The sequence below is a fragment of the Oryza glaberrima genome, chromosome 1 (genome assembly GCF_000147395.1).
Source record: "Oryza glaberrima chromosome 1, OglaRS2, whole genome shotgun sequence".
In the NCBI taxonomy this organism is placed as follows: Eukaryota; Viridiplantae; Streptophyta; class Magnoliopsida; order Poales; family Poaceae; genus Oryza; species Oryza glaberrima.
The window spans coordinates 24566155-24586672 of NC_068326.1; the positions used below are offsets into that span (position 1 = coordinate 24566155).

General features: G+C 43.4%; 4 protein-coding genes across 9 annotated transcripts; 3 read left to right on the forward strand and 1 right to left on the reverse strand.

The window, feature by feature from the left end:
- The first annotated feature begins 908 nt into the window (after positions 1–908).
- LOC127779704 (uncharacterized) lies at positions 909–2983 on the forward strand. Its single transcript, XM_052306586.1, has 4 exons — positions 909–1383; positions 1533–1614; positions 2345–2559; positions 2755–2983. Exons 1-4 carry the CDS (start codon positions 923–925, stop codon positions 2873–2875), a joined length of 879 nt encoding a protein of 292 aa, XP_052162546.1. The 5' UTR covers positions 909–922; the 3' UTR covers positions 2876–2983.
- Positions 2984–4739: 1756 nt separating this feature from the next.
- Positions 4740–7178, forward strand: LOC127779693 (CASP-like protein 4A3). 2 transcript variants are annotated; one of them, XM_052306573.1, is made up of 4 exons: positions 4740–5759; positions 5855–5990; positions 6736–6948; positions 7021–7178. In XM_052306573.1, exons 1-3 carry the CDS (start codon positions 4870–4872, stop codon positions 6925–6927), a joined length of 1218 nt encoding a protein of 405 aa, XP_052162533.1. In that variant the 5' UTR covers positions 4740–4869; the 3' UTR covers positions 6928–6948; positions 7021–7178. The 2 variants fall into 2 exon arrangements, with proteins under 2 accessions (XP_052162533.1, XP_052162525.1); XM_052306565.1 differs by having other exon boundaries at positions 4742–5759; positions 6736–7178.
- Positions 7179–9222: 2044 nt separating this feature from the next.
- LOC127779712 (AMSH-like ubiquitin thioesterase 2) lies at positions 9223–17033 on the forward strand. 5 transcript variants are annotated; one of them, XM_052306613.1, is made up of 12 exons: positions 9223–9390; positions 9485–9559; positions 9668–9754; positions 10269–10325; positions 10570–10662; positions 11231–11303; positions 11533–11608; positions 11684–11774; positions 11862–11983; positions 12537–13923; positions 14481–14521; positions 14596–14676. In XM_052306613.1, exons 1-9 carry the CDS (start codon positions 9343–9345, stop codon positions 11979–11981), a joined length of 720 nt encoding a protein of 239 aa, XP_052162573.1. In that variant the 5' UTR covers positions 9223–9342; the 3' UTR covers positions 11982–11983; positions 12537–13923; positions 14481–14521; positions 14596–14676. The 5 variants fall into 5 exon arrangements, with proteins under 5 accessions (XP_052162573.1, XP_052162581.1, XP_052162587.1 ...); XM_052306621.1 differs by having other exon boundaries at positions 12654–13923; XM_052306627.1 differs by having other exon boundaries at positions 11862–13803.
- A 1761-nt stretch (positions 17034–18794) lies between these two features.
- On the reverse strand, positions 18795–20026 carry LOC127769348 (uncharacterized). The gene has a single exon (XM_052294901.1). It carries the CDS (start codon positions 19843–19845, stop codon positions 19063–19065), a length of 783 nt encoding a protein of 260 aa, XP_052150861.1. The 5' UTR covers positions 19846–20026; the 3' UTR covers positions 18795–19062.
- Between the last annotated feature and the right edge of the window lie 492 nt (positions 20027–20518).

Sequence of the window (20518 nt, forward strand, 5' to 3'; positions counted from 1 at the left end):
CTATATGCTAATGTCTTTCTTGTTTTATGTGCTTTACATAATCTTAATCTTCATCTATCATGGCCCCTCTCACGGTTCTCCCTTCAATAATAACTGGATTTGATAAGCATATTTGAATTAATACAGAGTTTATTAGTTATGTTTCCATATTATAACCATACGAGTCAATGTTAATTTTCACAAAACATGTATCGGTGTCTCTAAATATGAGTTATGTGCACTTTTAGTTGGTGCAAAGGCCAAAAGTTATATACTATATTTATTAAAAAAATAATACGCTAATTGTTTGAAATTCGTCTCAAGATGTATCGGGTGATGTATACTTGTATGGTGGTAGCAAATTTGATTCGCAAACCTAACAATGGACAAGGATGAGCATAGACAAATCCGTAGTTACATCTGATGTTACTCTACCGGAGTAAATTAAAATTTGGTTTAATTTAAAATTTCAAATTACACTACTTCCGTTTTTCATTTTCATTATTTTCGAGTTTCGACCAGTTTTAATAAAGTTTATAAATTCTTATCCCGACGCGCTGATCAGGGTGGTGATTGCTATTTCGTTCTTGATGGGTTTTGGATGGAACTTCTAAATTCTAGATGTCGCACAACACTGTTGGTATTTTGGTCATTTTACTTAAAAAAAGTTGATTATATAGGTTTATATGCATGGTTAAAAGTGGTAAATAAATTAAAAACGGAGGGACCGAGGGAGTAATTTGTTTGGTTGAACCTGGTGGTGAGTCCAAAAGGCAATCCTTCGAAAGTCAAAGGTCAAAAGTTACGCAGTGGAGAACTCAAGCAGAAGCAATTGGGCCGGGCTGCAGCAACAGCTGGCCCGGCCCGACTAGGTGGATATTTTCAGACTACCGTCCAGGTGGCAAGAGCTCCTCCTCCTCCGGATCCGTACAGGAGAAGGGAAATGCAAGTGCAAGCCGCCTCTCCCGCTACCGCGGCGTCCTCGCCGGTGGCGCCATCGCCACCGCCACCGCCGCGCGCCGCCCTCTCGCCCTGTCCCCGCAGACGCGAGCTCCTGCTTCTATCCGCGTCGCTCCCGCTCCCGCTCCCGTTGCTCGCCCCGGCGGCGGCCTCGGCGCGCGGGCTGTTCCGCATGCCGCCGCCGCGGCTGGCGAACCGCTACTTCCTGGTGCGCGCGGGGGAGTCGGTGTACGAGGGGCAGGGCGTCGTCCGCACCAACCCGGTCTCCAAGACCTCCGTGGACAGCGGCCTCTCCCCCGCCGGCCTGCGGCAAGCCGCCCGCGCCGCGCTCGAGCTGCAGCGCCTCGGCGCCTGCGAGGACGACTGCTGGATATGGCCCTCCATCACCCAGCGCGCCTACCAGGCCGCCGAGATCATCGCCGCCGCCAACGAGATCAACCGCAGGTGCCTGCCTCCGCCTATCTCTGTTTCTTCAATCGCACTCTCTTAGCCCACGGCTTCACACGAGTACACTAGTATAGTAGTAGTATAGTATGGCCGGTGAATTGTGAATTCGTGATCATGTATTAATGTGTTGGTTGCTTGATTTGTAGCCACATTGTACCCGAGTACAGCTTCTTAGATGCGCGTGGCCTGGGCGCGTTTGAAGGGAAGAGCCTAGAAACATTGCCTGAGGTATTCTTCACCCGAATGATGCATCTTTGCCACTTTCTCGTGGAACGCGAAGTTGCAATAACCGGAACTAGTAAAAGAACCGTTGGTCATTTTAACAATATAATCGCACAGCAGAGTGATACAAGACTGTTGTGTGAAGATGTTGGTTTTAGGTGACATTGGGTGCTAGATTGAGAATTGATGCAATTGGTGAAATACTGGTTGCCAACTGCCATGAAGGGCTTAAAAATCTTTGGCTCCTGATAGCACTGCTACTAGTATTAGATTAATAGAATATGTTAATTTGACTAGTGTTTAAGTGTTTTCGCAGACAGGAGTATTCTCGACCTGCTAGTTAAATATCTCAACAAACAATGAACAATGTAATATATAGGATATGAGTTCCGTTCATTCTTAGAACTAATTTGAGGAATGGATATCCTCGTGTACTCACTTTATCATGATTCATGAATCAAACATACAAGTTTATTCTGTTTGGTTTTAGGTTACTGGGAAATAGGCAGTGAGATTGGTACCTTTGATAAGTATAGATATATACTTTCTTGGTTAGAAATCAGGGAATGAACTAATATACACTTCCACGCCAGTACTGATATTGCAGATTTTGCACTATATTGACTGAGCTATGTTTCTTTTTCTGAAGCTTCTTCGGTTTATGGATCAGCCATTTTTTTGCTTGGTAAATTCCATCCTGTTCTCATTGAATTTCCCTTTCTTGCTATGGATTTAGGTGTATGCATCAGACAGTATTTCGCCAGACATCAAGCCACCTCCTATTAGTGATGGTACACCAAATGAGAGTGTTGCAGATGTATTTGTTCGGGTAACGCAGCTCATGTCAATACTAGAGACTCAGTACTCGGGGGATACCGTTGTCATTGTTTCACCAGATTCTGACAACCTGTCAATTCTACAAGCTGGGTTGATAGGGCTAGACCTCCGGAGGTAAAAACCAGCAATTCATTTTATTCCACTCCATTTTGCAAGTTTTTATCTGCAGGACTTCTGGTAAACACAGTGCAACAATGTTAGGGAGTTTGTTAGTGGGAACTTTTCTCACCGCTGCTCATGTATACTCTGCACTATTAGTGATTGGGGGGAAACATATCCTTATATCTCTATCATTTATCATTTCTGCAGGCATAGCAGCCTATTCTTTCAGCCCGGTGAGGTTCGACCTGTTGATCCAGCCAGCATACCTGAATACAAACAACCTGCCTCTACTGTTTTCAAGTGTACAAATCCACCAAGTTGCAAATAATTTACTACTTGTCATACAACCATACAGGTTTCATATCTGCTGTACATGAAGAATATGAATATATCCCTATATCAGTGCATAGTTGAAAGGAAGTATACGTTGCATGCCCATGCTTCTTCAAGAGTTCAACACCTTTGACTAACCCATCCTTAACATGAGCCAGAGTGTCATAGACATCTCTAGCTTTTATAATGGAATATTTCACTGTTGCAGTTCACATGTTGCATAAACCCTTCTAAAATTTGTACAGTTCATCTTACAGACCAATGGGAAAAGGTGTACATTGTGGTAATCCTGCACACTAGGTGACTCTGGTGAGTTAGAATCCCTCTTAGAAGAAAAAGAAAAAGAGTATATTCCGCTAAGGTACAACAACCAGCCAACCAGGTGAGCACACTTTAGTGTCAAGAGCTTGCACTCTGAACAATCTGATAGTAGTACTATAAAAACTTGACTAGAGTGCGTGATTAAAAAATAGAGCTATAAAATATGCAATCCAATGTAACATGAATATTAGTTCTTATTTAGTAAACCTGGACAATGCTTCATGCAAGGCTAATGTAATGATCGGGATTTTGAGACGACAAACCTTACATGCGCTTTCCAAACACCCGTCAAGTTTCTACCGAAATACTCTGGCTGCAAATACTAACTTGCACTTTTCTTATCTCTAGTTCACGATTCAATTTACTGATCCTTTATTACTAGTAAATCACGCTCAAGGATACGTCCAATACAATTTACATCAAGGAGTTGTTCAGAGCAGGTACAATAGCAGGCTATAAGCCAGCTGTAAACATATTTTAAGAAGATAAATAAGGAGAGAGAAGAGCAGCGGACTACAGATTTATAGCTAGCTGTAGCACGGATTTTAAGACGCAGTGTATGTATGATAGGTGGGACCATATATTATAATAGTATAGTATGTAACTATTGTATGAATGAGCTATAGATAAATTGGAGCTAGTAGTTGCGATAATGCTCGTTACCGAGCGCCCGACGCGGGGGGAGCCGGATCGGACGCTCCCCCGCGCGTCCCTCCCCCACGTCCGTACTGTTGGACCCACCCACTCCTCTCTCCCCTTTTTTCTACAAAAATGTTTCACCTAGTGTACTTACAATGTTTCACTATTTATAGATTCAATGTTGCAGTGAATTAAAATTTTTTTTCAACAAAAAAAACCCACATATTTTGGAAACTCACTATTAAGGGAATTTGGTTCATTTTTTTTCCAAAAAAAAATGTTTCACCTAGTGTACTCATAATGTTTCACTATGTATAGGTCTAATGTTGTAGTGAACGGACATTTCATTGCAAAAAAAAACCCATATATTTTGGAACCCCCATTAAGGGAATTTGGTTTATTTTTTTGTTCCGCAGAAAAATGTTTCACCTAGTGTACTCACGATGTTTCACTATGTATAGATCTAATGTTGCAGTGAACTGGAACATTATTTCGCTATTTGCTAAAACATTGTTTTTATATAAGATGAAACAACACCCGATTTAAACGAGTGAAACATTTTCGCTCTACTTAGTGAAACAATTCCGATATACCTGGTGGAACATCGTGTAATATTTAAAAATAATTCAATAATAAGCTATTTTTTTCGTCGGTATATATCCATGTGTGATCTTGTTTTGAAGATTTAATTGCAACGAATTTAATGGTATAATTCGGATCATGATTTGAATTAGTAATTTAAGAAAAAAATAAGTTTAGAATAGTTTTACATGTAAATCGGACGTATGACGCCGGATTTCCCTACCCCGGATCAGTCCGGATCCGTAGGCGCGACATAGTAGTTGGCTATACTGTTAAACCTGCTCTCGTACTCGTACGTCCACTTCCCTTGAGAAACCTAGTCCACCTGACCACCTCCCCACTTCCCTTTCCCCGATTCTTCTCACTACTGCCGACCAGTGTGGGCTACTACACTGAACTGAACACCAACCGAAGCAGCGACCTCAACAACCATCGAGCAAACTAGCAATGGCCTCCCCAATCCCCTCGCCGCCGCCGGAGCCGGCCACCGATGGCGATGATGCCCAATCCCACCCTCCCCCTCCCACCCCGCACCCGGCAACCGATCCCCCTCCCATCTCACCCCAAAATCCAACCCCTCCTCCTCCTCCCCTTCCTGCCTCCGCCGCCGCCCCTACTACTCCGTCACCAAATCACTCCGGCGATCCCTCTCGCCCCATTCCTTCGCAGGCCCCGGCACCGCCCCCTCCTCCCACCGCCGATCCGTCTCCTCCCCTCCCCCACGACAACCGAACTCCACAGCCGCGGGCGGCGCCCCCTCCCGCTCCCGCTCCCGATCAACCAGCACCGCCTTCTCCACCACCATCACTGCCGCCTTCTCCCCCAGCACCGGGGTCCCCGGAATCCATGCTGGAGCGGGAGGCGTCGGAAGCGGATGGAGAACCGGAGAACATGACGCTTACCCTTGCGCTGGCGGAGACGGAGACGGAGAAGGCGATGCCGCCGACGCCGCCGAAGGCCGCGGAAGCGGCGGAGTCCCCAACCGGATCGCCGCAGAAGGAGTCTGCCCTGACCATTGCCAAGCTCCTCTCCGGCGAGGACCATGCGGGGACGGAGACGAAGCCGGTGCCCGAGAAGGCCGCACCAGCAGCAACCACCACCACCGCCGCCGTCGCATCAGTCGGCGGCGGCGGCGGTGGTGGAGGAGGAGGCGTGGGGTCTAAGAGATGGCTTCTTGGCGGCGTCCCAGAGAAGGTGCGGCAGTCGGAGCTCAGGAGGGCCGAGCTAGGGTTCAGGGTTTTGGCCGCCGTCTTCTGCTTGGTCTCGCTCTCCGTCATGGCCGCCGATACCACGCCGGGCTGGTCCGGTGACTCCTTCCGCCGCTACAACGAGTACAGGTTGCGCTCTCAACGCCGTACCATGATGCTTGCCAAATCCCCCTCTGGCGGCCAGCTTCTGTTATTGATGGAAGTTGTGTGCTTCTGCAATGCAGGTATACACTTTCTGCGAGTGTGTTGGCTTTTACTTACTCGGGGTTCCAGTTGGTCGTGGAAGTGCACTACTTTGTCACGGGGAGACGTATAATTCGAGACCCATCAGGGAAGTACTTCAATCTCGCAATGGATCAGGCAAGAACTTCAGCTCTGAATGTATTTTCTGTCCTTTCGGTTCATATTATGTGTGAGCTTTAATCTGTTGCTGATTGGTCTATGGTTACAAATTGTTGTAAGCTTGGATTCCGAGACAGTGGTCAACTTTTTGCAGGATTAGATTATCTTAATTCTTAAGTTGTATGAATTGGGGTAAAGTAAGCTGTAAGCTGCATGCAGGGGATGGACTTTGGTTGTTCATGAACTTTATGTTATAGTTGATCATTTTTCTCTACGACATATTCAATCTTGAATCGAGGACTCAATTTTACAGTTCATTATCACAGTGCTGTTTGCAATGTAAGAAAATTTTCATGTACCTGTCAAGTCAATCATATAATTTGCCTAAAAAAATGTGGAATTCAGATGCTTCTGGTGCAGGTGCGTAAAATTTGTAGATTATGTTGTGCACTTTATCCTTAGTTCAGATGTTGCTGGTTCTATCGTGCCAGGCGCGTAGAGTTTGTAGATCAGATGTTGCTGGTTCTATCGTGCCAGGCGCATAGAGTTTGTAGATCAAGTTGTACACTTCATTCTTCGGTCCTTCCTTTGATATAAGCTATATCTCATCAGCTGGAGTTATGCTGCACTTGTTCTCTAACTTCCTGTTTGGCATTGTCCTAACATTTATCTCTGAGGTTCTGCACATATTGGCATCTTGGCTGAGAACTGTATGCATGGGATAGGATTTCGTTGCATGACTATTTATATATGTTCATTGCAGATATTGGCTTACCTCCTGTTGTCAGCATCTTCAGCAGCACTTTCTCGCAATGATGTTTGGGTGTCTCGGTTTGGAGTGGATCAATTTGCCAAACTTATCAATGCTTCAGCCTCCATGGCATTCTTAGCTTTCGTTGCTCTTGGTTTTAGCTCCATAATCTCAGCGTATCATGTCTTCAGCTCGGTTTTTTAAACCCATTGTACATTACTTGTTGTAAGTACTATGTGCTAGTCTGCTAGATGTATCTTGGTCAAGCCAACCTTGATTGTTGCTTCTTGTTTGTAGAATTGTGGCAACGATATTGGACTCCGAAATGGGAATACACGGTGATCTTTTTAAGAGCGTGTAATGGCAGTTGGGCCTTGGGGACCAATCGGTTCTGTAATAAAAATTCTGTAGAGCAAATCATTCAAGGATGCGACTTTTACTGGTATTGATTGACTGTTTTTATGGTCATGTACTCTATGGATGCATTATCTGTTCTATTAGATGGTCAGGAGTCTATCAGCTAAATAGATTTTGTCAGGTATAGGCAGCAAATTCCATTCTATTGAGGCTCAGCTATGAACTTCTGAATAGACTGATGAACATAACAAAGAGTCATCCTCTTGTTAGTCAGCCATGACTCGCGATACAAAGTCGCAAGGACGCAAGTTAGCACTAACACTACAAAGCCATTTGCAAACTTGATAATCTTTGCCAAAGTGAATATAGTTTAACTAGGTAGATTCCTTGTAGTAGAATTAATCTACTTGGGTATAAGTTCTAAACTTGTTAAGGGTGTCCGTATTTACTACTAATTATTCTCTCCTAGATTCCTTGTAGTAGAATTAATCTACTTGGGTGTAAGTTCTAAACTTGTTACGGGTGTTCGTATTTACTACTAATTATTCTCTCCTAGATTCCTTGTAGAAGAATTAATCTACTTGGGTATAAGTTCTAAACTTGTTACGGGTGTCCGTATTTACTACTAACTAGCATGGTAGGCATCATTATATTTTCTCTCATATAATAGCATATATGTTTTCTCATTATATTATTCAAATATATTAAAATGACAACATAATTTTAAATTTTGCAATAACTTTACAAACTACTAATGTGTAATATTCATATTATATTTTATATATGTGTTAGTTATTAATTATTTTTAATATCAAATTTTAGTTATTTGTAAATTATATATATTTCTATATGGACTCTAGACTCGTCTTTTAATTTTTTTTTTCTTAATTCCGAATTTTCTGTAAATTGTATTTCTATATAGACTCTATACTCTTCTTCCAATATTATTTATTTTTATTTCTGAATTTTCATATTATATTTTATATATGTGTTAGTTATTAATTATTTTTAATATCAAATTTTAGTTATTTGTAAATTATATATATTCCTATATGGACTCTAGACTCGTCTTTTAATATTTCTTTTTTTTAATTTCGAATTTTTTGTATTTCTATATAGACTCTATGCTCTTCTTCCAATATTATTTATTTTTATTTCTGAATTTTTATTATTTCTAATTGTATTTCTACGTGGACTCTAAACTTATCTTTCAATATTCTTTAATTTTTAATTTCGAATTTCAGTTAGTTCTAAAATGTATTCATATATTTATATTCTCATATTGACCTTAAACTCTTCTTCCCATGTTTTTCTTAATTTTGAATTTTAGTTATTTGTAAATTGTATTTTTATACGGAGTCTAAACTCTACTTTTAATTTTATTATGTTTATTCCAAATTTTAGTTAGTTTTAAATTCCTATATGACTCTGTACTCTATTTCTAATATTTCTTATTTTTTAATTCCGAATTTCTATTTTTTTTTCTTAATTGTATTTCTATATGGACTCTATACTCTACTTCTAATATTCCTTATTTTTAATTTCAAATTTCTATTATTTCCTAATTGTATTTCTATATGGACTCTATACTCTACTTCTAATATTCATTATTTTTAATTCCAAATTTGAGTTATTTCCTAATTGTATTTCTATGGACTCTATACTCTACTTCTAATATTCCTTATTTTTAATTCCGAATTTCAGTTATTTCCTAATTGTATTTCTATATGGACTCTAGTCTCCTCTTCTAATATTTCTTTTTTTAATTCCGAATTTCAGCTATTTCTAAATTGTATTTCTATATGGACTCTAGTCTCCTCTTCTAATATTTTTTATTTTTTAATTCCGAATTTCAGCTATTTCTAAATTGTATTTCTATATGGACTCTGTTTTTTCTTTTTCTTCGATTAATGTGAGAATTTCTAGGCCATGAGAACGTGGAGGCTCCTTTTTTTTTATTTCTTTAATAATATAATAGATTATTCTGTCCTCTCAGTGGTCCAAATAGTGGGCTGCAAGTGAACAACATTAGCCCAGCCCAAACTCATCACTAGGCCCATCTCCTGCCAAACTCATCACCTGCCAAGCCCACAGCATGTGTTCCAACTTAGCCTAGGCCCATCTCCTCCACAGCAAGCACTCTCAGGCAAGCAGACGCCCGCACCGAAGCGCCGCCGCCGCGTTCACCGTTCGTCCGTTCCGCTCTTCCGCTCCAGTCTCCACCGCACCCGCCCACCCGCGCGCCGCCGCCGCCGCCGAGCAATGGAATCGAGGAAGCCGCCGCCCTCCGCCCTCGTCGACAACCACGTGGTACGCGTCCCAAGCACTCTTACCTTACCCCGACCTCCGACTCGCTATCCCTGCGGATTTGGGCTCGCTCCCTCGCATCACCGTCGCCTCCCAGGTCCCCGGGGACGTCGTCCTCGACCTCGCCGAGATGACCAACCAGACCATCAAGCTCGGCGCCGGCCTGCGACAGGTAACTTCGTTTCGTGGTGGCAAGTGGGGCTTTGTGAGAGATTGTTAGGGATTAGGGTTTAATCAAGGGTTTATTGTTATGCTTATGAGTGCTCCCCGGTGTTTGCAGGATTGCGACACCATACAGGCTACCAGTGCTGGGAGGCTACGGCTTTCGAAGCCCAGCAAATACTGGGTCGAGAGCTCGCAGAAGAGGGTGAGCGCTCCTGTTTGATCTCATATATAACACAATGGAAAAAAAAAATGTTTGCCTCATGTGTGTCAACTTTGTCTGCTTGAGAGGTATATAGGGGTCCATGGATCGTTATAAGGACTAATGAGAATGTGAATTGATCAAATACGCTCACTGTGTCTGTATGGCGTGCTGCTTTATGCCCATGTATTGCTTTTCTTAGTGCGGCAGAAGGTTGTTTGCCCCTTCCTTAATGTTTCATGATTGAACAGAAAGATAATTATGTTGCTATTCCCACTATATTACCTTTGACACAGTATGCAAATTGGTTAGGTAGACGGCATATGCGTGTGCCATCCTGAGTTTATTTCCAGTTTAATGTTATGATTTGTTTCCCATGTGGAATGGGTTATGCTTGCCATGTTTTTAGCCTTTATATCTTCTCAACGGTAGAATGGGGATTTCACATAGTTCTTTACTCTCTTTGTCCTTCAGCGCTTAGCCTGTTCACTGGCTTTTATTCTTATTTCTTTTGCAGTATATACCTTCTGTAGAAGATACAGTTCTTGGTGTTGTGGTTGACACCAAACCAGATGTAAGTACATTTATGTATATTTATGTAAATTAATTCTTCTATATGGTGCATTTTTTAGTATGTGGACCTAATTGTTTTGATACAATCACTGTTCTGTACATTTCAAATATACTACATGAACTGATATGGACTTCCACTAACTGTCTAAAATCTTGCTTTTAGTTTTGTCATTAAATGAGGCATCACGATGCACCTCATATGATATATTCTTACCTCTTTGCTGAGCTGGATTCTGTCATTACAGAACTTCTTGGTGGATATAAAAGGTCCTAATTTGGCCTTTTTACCAGTTCTTGCATTTGAAGGTGGTACCAGGAGAAATATTCCAAAGTTCGAGGTATGGCAGTGACTAATGGGCCATCATCATTCATCAATGGCTGTTGATTTTTTTTCCCCAACTCAATTCTTTCATAGGTTTTTGTCATGAAGTTCACTGTGGTATCCTGCTTTTATTGACTGCCAGCTTTGAGAACATTTTTCTTACTTTAGGTGGTCTATATACCATGATTTTGTGTTAGTAGATATACTTGAAATTATCTTAGTTTGAATAGCTATCATCTTAGTTTCAGAAAATAATGGTGAACTCAGTCTGTTATGATGTATAGGAGAATATTGTTTATTTCATTGAATAATTGTGTTCTTGCACAATGCAAATGTCAGGTTTCTCCTTGTTTTAAACTGCTACTGCCTAGAGTTATATAGCCAATATTTTCTGATGTTCTATGCAGTAACATGGGCTTAGATCTATAACTTCAACAAAGTGATATGTTGTTTGTAAAACACCTATCTTTCATTTTGATCAGCAACTCACTGATTTGTTGCTTTTCATCCTCCTTTGTCTTTGTACTAAAGAGGCATGTACAGCAGGCCCAATCTGTGCCTTACCCCATGATATTCTCCTGCAGATTGGTACATTAATATATGCACGAGTGGTGAAAGCAAATAGCATCATGAACCCAGAGCTCTCGTGCATGGATGGTAAAACTATTATCTTACAACTCAGCATTGGGATTTTCTATTTTATACTAATCCATTAGAAGTACTCAAGTACGTCTTTTGTTATTCTGTCACTCCTTTCTATATGATAATATTTGACCTTACATAATGACACCATTTCAGGCTATACTGTTAAGTTTGAATTTGTCTAATTATTGCATTAGTTCTGTTACTTCAATATGAATATATTGCTGTGGCTTGTATTTTACAGCTACTGGGAAAGCAGCCGAATTTGGTCAACTAAAAGATGGCTATATGTTTGACACGTCTACTGGCCTGTCGCGGATGTGAGGACATTACATACTAGCATTCTTCAATGCAGTTGCATTATTTTCTTATATTTTGTAAATTGTTGCTTGTAGGTTGTTAAGTTCTCCAACATGTCCAGTTCTAGAGGCCCTTGGAAAAAAACTTTCATTTGAGATTGCTGTTGGCCTGAATGGCCGAGTGTGGGTATATGTCTTGATTATATCACTCTTTTATGTATCCTCTTTATCTTTGTTTCTTTGGAAAAAATATAAATCGCTAATGTCCTTGTAGGTTAATGCACCTTCTCCAAGTAATGTCATTGTTGTATCAAATGCGATTATAAAATCAGAATCTTTGAGTGGCATAGGGCAACGAAGTATGGTGGAAAGTCTCTTGGAGAGACTATCTTGATGGTAAGCAAACTTTTTTTTTTGTCTTGGGTAAAAGTTTGAATTTGTGGTTCCCATTTTGCTTTAAATATTAACAAGTATAACATGGGGTCTTATCATTTTTTGTTACTTAATTTTAAATATTCATTCCCATTTATGTTTCCATGAGCGTATATATTTACCTTAAACAAAAACTTAAGCTGCGGTCAGTTTTACCTTGGGCTCTCTGCATTCTGCAGCTGCCCTCAGGTCCCTACTAAGATGAAAGCATACTTTGTTCTGTTGTTCGATTTCCCATTTATTTGTTACTATCATGCAACCACCAACTTTGAGGTTGATATGACAGCTTCCTTTGTCATGTTAGCTAGATCTGGATTCCTAGGTCCCTTACGAGCATTCTTCCTTATCTGTTATTGTCTCTCTTGATTATTAGCCATAGCCCACAAATTATGTAGCCTTCACATCATGTTATACAAAAATATGTTGTCATGTATAGCGTAGGACTACTACCTCTAATCTACACCTTTATGCTCATTTTTCCTTATCATTATTATTTTGTGGGTACCCTGTTCTCTAGTCAGTGTAGGGTGAACCGACTGGCAGTACTAATGAATCTTAAAGGAATTACTGGTTAGACGTCAGCTATGATTCTGCAAACCGGAGAAACGGCACTATAATCGTGTTATCTCAACAGGGAGCGGTAGAAGAATGTACACATAAGCAGGTACATGAAAGAAGTTGATGCGTTTTGATGTCTTATATATGAAGTTAACTGGATGATTCCGCTTATGAAACTTCATAGAGAGTTTTGTTCCAATCATACGTGATACGCTGGTTTGTAAGATGTCCTGGGATTTGCACAAGGTTACTTGCTGATCTGCTGGAAGATGATTGGTGGGTGATATTGAATTTCTCAGATATATGGCGTGTGAAATTCCCCATCTGTATAAACTAACATATCAGCTGAACTAGTACTTCTCAAATGATAATTTAGCTCCCATCTTTAAGTGACCTATGCGTGACGTTGGGAGAATTTAGCCACATATGCCTCGCAAGTCGCAGACTATCGCCTTCTCAATCCGGGATGACAAGTGCAACAGGTGTAGAAAAGGTTCGAGCTTAAACTTCCGTACCCTTGTTTAGTTCTAAACTATTTCTTCAAACTTCTAACTTTTTCATCACATCAAAATTTTCCTAGACATAAACTTTTAACTTTTCTGTCATATCGTTTCAATTTTAACTAAACTTTTAATTTTAGTGTGAACTAAACACACCAAGTTGTTTCTGTTTTCCGAACTAAACACACCCATAGAACAAGAAACTGCCTCGTCACCGTAGCTTATCTACAAAGAATTTCTTGTACGGCTAGGACAGTCGACATGCTTTCTTTTGCCCCCTTCTTTTTTTTCACTTCCCACTCTCAGCCGTCCGTCCCGTGCTCTCACGTCATCAGGCATCCACCCGCCTCTCGATTGATTCCCCGAGCCGAGACGAGACGAGACGAATCCACCGCATTTTTCCGCCGCCCCACGCCCCGCACCGCACCCGGCAGGCCGGCGCCACCACACCACCGCGCGCGTCGCTCCCACGCACCGGCACGCAACCCCACGCCGGCCGCGCCCCGCCGCGAGCGTGACGCCCGCTTCCCGCTTTCTTGTGCTTCCCCCCTTCGACACCTCGACTTGCTTTTCGTCCCTATCTTGAATTCTCCTCTCTCTCCATCGCTTCGCCCACCCGCTTGTCACGCACGAGCCCGGCCAGCGTGACGACGCGTGTGCGTGTGTGGGGGCGTGAAATTCTATAGACGGCGCCGCGGATTCGGGTTCGCGTCCTTTGCGCTTGCGGTAAGAACAGCGCGCGCGCGCTCGCCTTTCCCCTCCCTCTCTCTCCCGCGTCCCTTCTCCAATCCTTGGCCCGAGCGAACTCCAGTGAGGTTGTCCAGCTGCTGTTCCGGATTTCTCAAGGTGAGCCTCTCTCCCTCTCAAAAGGTATCGATCGTTGGGGAATCGGTTTTTCCGGTGGTATTCCGCTGGCAGGTTCATGTCGGGTTGAGAGAGGAATCGTCGGTATAGCTCGCTCTGTGTTGCTGCTGCCGCTGGGTGGTTTCGTGCTGTCTTGGTAGTTAGTAGGTGGCAAGGAGCAGTCACGTGGATTAATCTAGTCCGGGATGGTTGGGTACTTAGTTTTAGCTTTCTGAAGCCATAAGGTCTCCTTGCAAGGCTGGTGATGCAGTGGTATCAGTTTGTAGTGGTATTATGTGTCATTTGTTTATAGGATTAATGATAAGATGCCACGTTTTTGTTGGTTTGCTTAAGCTATGCTTGAAACCGAACCATTCTGGAGTTGTTGAGCAGCTCATGAAACTCCCGCCACTGATGTTCTTCATCAGCTTTCAGTTTATGTCCCAATGGATAGCATGCCTTTTGGAAATAAATCGGCTGATTCGACTTCCTTTTCAAAGAAATCCCTCTTGTATTTGATTTTGTGCGTTTATATTCGTTTGAGATGATCTGATCTGCAGGTCGAAGTCTGGTGCCAAGACCTAGCCATGGGTGGCAGGAGGTATACAATACTGGCCTCATGTGCATCTTCCTTGTGTGGTTGTATTTAATATTATGCCATCATGATATATTCAGTGCTAAATGGCAGAGTTGAAATCAATGCAAATAAATGTGGGACGCATCCAACGCCAAGTAAACCATATTATGTGGATAAAATCGATACCAATGAACAAAAGGTTGTCCACTATCAAGTTAATTGTAGACCAGCAAGAGATCGCAATACCGGTTCCTACTCTGTGAAGCACCATTACCCATCTCCTATTGTTTCTTGGATAGAAGACCTTTCGAGCTTCGGCAATGTTTCTTTTAGCCAGGATCCTGAATATGCTGATGAGCAATCAAGATCTTCAGTGGGGCAGTCTTCAGCATCTGTCAATTTGCATGACATGCAGATAGTACGTTCTGCTTCCATTATCATCCCTTTGTCTCGATTTGTGATGTCACTACGAAGAAACTGGAGTTTAAGATGAAATAACTGTTTTATGCATGTTCTTCAGTCAGTTAGATTGACAGATGAATTCATCGAACTTGCAAAGGAGAATACAGGCAACAATGTAGAGACTTGTGGAATCCTAGGTGCTTCATTTGTAAGTCCCTTTTAGATGAATTTGTAGGTTCGCTTCACAAAATGGTTTGCCAATATGATAATCATACCTATTTTTGGATTTGCATTGTGATCTTCAATGCTTCTTTGCAGAGAGATGGGACTTACTATGTGACTATGTTGATCATACCAAAGCAAGAAGCAACTGCTCATTCTGTACGTCAGAAATTAAACTGTTTTGAAACATAGATACATTATTAAATATTAGTACATCATAGCCATTTTTACATATTTTGTGCACGCATATCTGGTTGTCACGCTCTGAAGCGGTGGTTTATCTTCCCAAATGCAGTGCCAGGCTGTCAGTGAGGAGGAGATACATGCTATTTTATCGGAGCAATCACTTTACCCTGCAGGGTGGATACATGTAACACTCACAACCATTATTTACCCTTTTGTCTTGATATCCTTGGAACTTTCATATTATCAAATCCAACTTAAAATGGAACCCATGCATGACCTTCTTGATATGTTCATATATAATGGTTATTTTAGTTAGCAGCTCACAGATTGATTTTTTTCATTATCTTTTCCAGACACACCCTTCACAAACGTGTTTCTTATCATCAATTGATCTGCACACTCAATACTCCTACCAGGTAATTATATGACAGATAATAATGTTTTATCTCAAAATAAATGGTGTATCAATAGAAAGTTCAGCTCTTATCATTTATAAAGGATGGTATGATACTTTGATGCACTGATATGCATCAATTTTTGCCTATTATAGATCTTGTGATTTTTCTGTACATAGTCCGATTCTAGAACGAAAGCTGCAAACTCTGAATATATTACTGTTCATGATCTTTAAGTGCTCTCATATCAGTGTTGTGCGCCTCATCTGACAAAAAGGATTTCTATTGGTGTGAAGTTTGTTTAGCAAGCTATCGTAGGGGGCTATGGAGTCATGGAATCACATGAATAAAATGGCACCAAAGCTCAAGAGAAAACATAACAAGACTTAACACACCACCCTGACATCTGCATACACTATCTATGGTGCTATCCTTAGTTGAGCAGTTGTAGTTAGGCTTATAGAACAAAATAATCAAAGGTATGCATTATTATCATTTAAAAAGGCCTTAGGTTCCTTATTTGCATTAAAACTTTGCCTGCAGTAAGACATGTAAACGAAGTTAATTCAGTTGGTGAAAGCACGACCAAATCTTTTGTGCTTTTGGCTGTATTCTAATCTAGCTAGGAATTACTAGCCACTACTGCAATTATTAATCTACTAGCTCAGGACGACTTTATCAGAAAGAAATTTTGGTTTGCTTTGCCATTCCTCTAATTCTGGTAGACATAAAGTACTGGATTTCTTCAGGTTATGTTACCAGAGGCCGTTGCGATTGTGATTGCTCCCACTGATCCTACTAGGCAAGTATTCTATGGACGGTTGTACAGTTTCAATTTATTATTCCTTTTGCTTTTGGTGGTGTCCCCTGCCAATTTATTATCACTTACAGTGAAATGCATATGCTCTCAAATCCTTTAGGAACTGTGGAATATTCAGGCTGACAGACCCAGGAGGGATGGGTGTGCTTAGGGAGTGCAGTGAAAGTGGGTTCCACGCCCACCGGGAGACAACGGACGGCGGCCCAATCTATGAAACCTGCTCCAAGGTTATATTCAACCCAAATTTGAGGTTCGAGATTGTTGACCTGCGTTCCGCTCCCTGAACAATGTAATTCAGCCTCAAACTCTCCATGTACTCCCTGCGTGCTGCCAAAATATGCAAGTAAAAAAAAAAATGCCATGATCGTTCAGGCAATACGGCAATATCTGCTCATCGTTTGGATGGGTTGGGTGGGTATTACTAATCCATGGTATCAACTGAGCTTTGATGATGGTACAGTAATATGGTATTTGTAAGAATGAAGTGTAACTGGAAGAGAGAAGAAAAGCAGTGATGAATTGTCTTGCAACTTCTGGCCTTTGTACCGACACTTCTCTAAAAGAATTAAAGACCAGCACTCTTGGTAAGGTTAGAGCCATCACTTGGCGTCGGCGTCGGACGCGACGTCGGCGCGTTCCCCCTTGTCGCCGCCTTGTTCCCCCTCGCTTTTGAACGGCGCGCGTGACGGCGTGAGCCCACCGCACTAGCGAGGCCCCCTGCCCACGCGTGCCGTGGCCGTGGCTCTTTCGTTTCGTGCGTTCTAGCCAAGCTAGGCAGCAAACAAGACGCTAATGGCTCACTCATCACTCACCGGCTCGACAAGGGAGAGGATAATAATAAGTGGACGACACTGCATTCGCCGACCTGATCGATTTACCCCGAAACGCAACTCACACGATGACATGAACGTGGCTACTGATCGCGGTTGGACAAAAAAGACTAAAATCTAGGCGTATTCGGAGATTCTTTTTCAATAATAAAATAAATCCTGATCTTTGCTTCAGCGATACTGCAACAACTTATTACACGATTCGCTGAACAGAGATCACATATAATCCAGTAACTCACGATGCAAAGATACATTTATTCAAATCCATTTGTAACCTTCATTCAAAGTTGGTACAAATTTATATAACCATTGACTTTAGATTTCGATAGGTAGTATGTATTAGATCTTTTTGTTCTCGTCATAACTTTTAAAGTTGTGTCTAAAACTAGAGCGAGTAGTGTGCCCGTGTGTGCGTGGTTGGGTTTGGTTAGCGGAGGAGCAGCTGTCGCGCTCGGGGAGCCCTTTCCCCGTCGTCGCAAACTCGCAAATCTTCGTCCCTCGCAGCCAACTTGACGGATGGTGCCACGCACCACGGTGGATGGGCGCTGTGGGTGCGACAACGAAACGGGAGATGGGCACCAAACCACCGGTTCCACACAAAAAAAAACCCGGGGGAAAGTTTGGAGATCGATCGAGATTGGGGCGTAACACGTAACAAGGCTTTTGCTAGTTTTTGTGTAATCTGCACGGGTAAAAGTTGCCACTCAAGAAGCAAATAGAAATAGTAAGTGGCTAAAAAAAAGAAAAAGAAAAGGGAGAAAAGGAAGGAGGTGTGCGTCAGGGAGATGCTCGTATTGGTAAGCAGATTCTTGCTTATCGAAATGGCACAGTCTCTTTACCATGAAAAGAAATCGGTACTGTAGTAGTTTAGTAGCAGTGGTAACTATCGCCAACACGACAAACCATTCACCCAGTGCTAATTGTGGAATATCCCCACGAATAAATATAGTTTTAAGACTTTTAGTGACAAAGCTCACACGCACGGATAGAGAATTTAGGTGAGAGCTTTGAAACGATCAATAGCGTACGTTCACGTCGTGACAGGTAGGCAGATAGCTTTCGCTAAATACACATGAAGCATTGATGACAAACTAAATTGCCCCATGCCGGGTTACTGCACTACGTACGCGAAATCGTTGTATTGAAAATCAACTGTCGCCGCTGATCCTGCCTCGCACACAACCTCTTAATCAAAGAACAAATGATGACACGTTGACAAATAACTAAAAATCTAGTACTAATTCAAGCCGCCACGAAACAAAATCCTCTAATCAATAATTAATGGGGTTGGTCGGTTTAGTACTAAGCGTACAGAAATCCGGTCTATCTGAGATAGAGATGAACCAAAAAAAATTAAGCAGCCACAGCCGACAAAACAGAAAACCCATCCTGAACTCTTCCTCTCTGTTTGCATCAATTCTGAAGTAACTACTAAACATGTAAACAAAGAACAAACAAATGCTAACCATATGCTTCATCAATACTTTTTTTCTTTTTATAGATAAGATAAGATTTCAATCTCCATGTTTGGGAGATGCTTACTCACGTAGCCGTAGGGACATTTTACTTTACACGAGCTAATTACATTTACAATTTGTCAACACGCCGATTTTATTCTATCACTACGAATTATACTGAGAGTATCTAGCTATATGCACAGGAGAGGACGAACACGAAGAGAGAGAGAGAGAGAGGAGGAAAGGATCGAATTTAAAACGGGTGATAGCTCCGCCGCAACCCACTGACGTTGGCGAACAACCCGACGAGCTCTTGCTTGTAGGGAAGATACGATCTCCGACGGCCGCCGCCGCCGCCCTTGCTGTAATAGCTCCAGCCGTGGCGGCCGGCGTCGCCCTTGCCGACGCTGCCGCCGCCGTTTGCATCGTCGTTGTCCTTGGGCGGGTGAGGCGACGGGGCGCCGCCGCCGGGGGCGTTGAGGAACACGAACTTCTCCTTGCCGTCGCTCTGGCTCCGGCGGACGAGGCGCTCGCTGATGCGGCGCCACCGGAGCACCGACCCCGTGGAGCCGCTCTTCCGGCACCGCCGCGGGGACGCCGGCGTCGTCGACGGCTGCCCGCCCGGAGCCCAGAGGCAGTAGCTCTCCGGCGGCACCCCCTCCAGCTCGCCCTCGTCGTCCGGCCGCCGCCGCTGCGGCTGCACCGGCGACGTTCCCGAGCTCTCCCGCTGCCTCGCCCGGAACTCCCGCTCTTCCAGCAGCAGCCGGCCCAACGGCACCCGCAGGGTTGCCGTCTCCGGCTCATCCTCCTCCTCCTCCACCACCGCCTCCCGCGGCGGCGGGGACATCGGCCGACCAAACACCGGGTACACGGGCACGATGAACGCGTCCGCGGCGAACGGCGGGACGGGGAAGGAGAAACCCCCACCATCATCCTCCACCTCGTCCTCCCCGTCCACAGCTGCGACGGCGGCGGCGGCTGGTCCCGGGGCGTCCTCGTCGGCGCCGCCGCGGTGGTCGCGGTCTCTGAGCTCCATGGCCAACGACGTCTCCCGCTCCTCGCCTCGCCTCGCCTCGCCTACTCGGGTTGGGGTCTCCTCCTCGGATTTATTCGCGGATTCCTTCGAATTTTCGCGTGGCTCGGGTTGAGCCGATGGCGGCGGCGCGCGAAGCTAACCGATTAACAACAGAAGGCGGTATTATGGCCGGGTCTCGCGCGCGCGCGTAGTAGATAAGGGCCGCCTCCCGTGTCACTGACCGGTGGGTCCATCACAGCCCTGGGACCACCTGTCAGTGGCGAGTACGCCTGATTTCGTAGGTTGTGCGGGACACGTGTCGGGCCCGGAGAGCTGGGGATGTGGGAGGTGGCGCTTCTAGAAACCCAACTAGAAATGCGATTTCAGATTATGTGTACGGTTTTTTCTTCTTTTTTTTTGAACGAATCGTGTACGGTTTATGACATGTGCCCGTACTTGTGCTATCCTGTTCCTTCCTCCTCTCCTCTTTTTCGCTAGATTTTGCCAAGTGGTTTTGTTTCCCTACCTTTTTTTTTCAAGTGCGACGTTGTTAGTTCACCTAATTGTGTGTCACTGCAGATGCAGAACAGCAACGGGGAGAATCGAGTTATTAGCTAGCGGTGCGGCCGTGTGGGTCGATGAAAAAAACCAAACCGAGCAGATGTCTCATCCGCCGCGACCACGAACGGGCCGT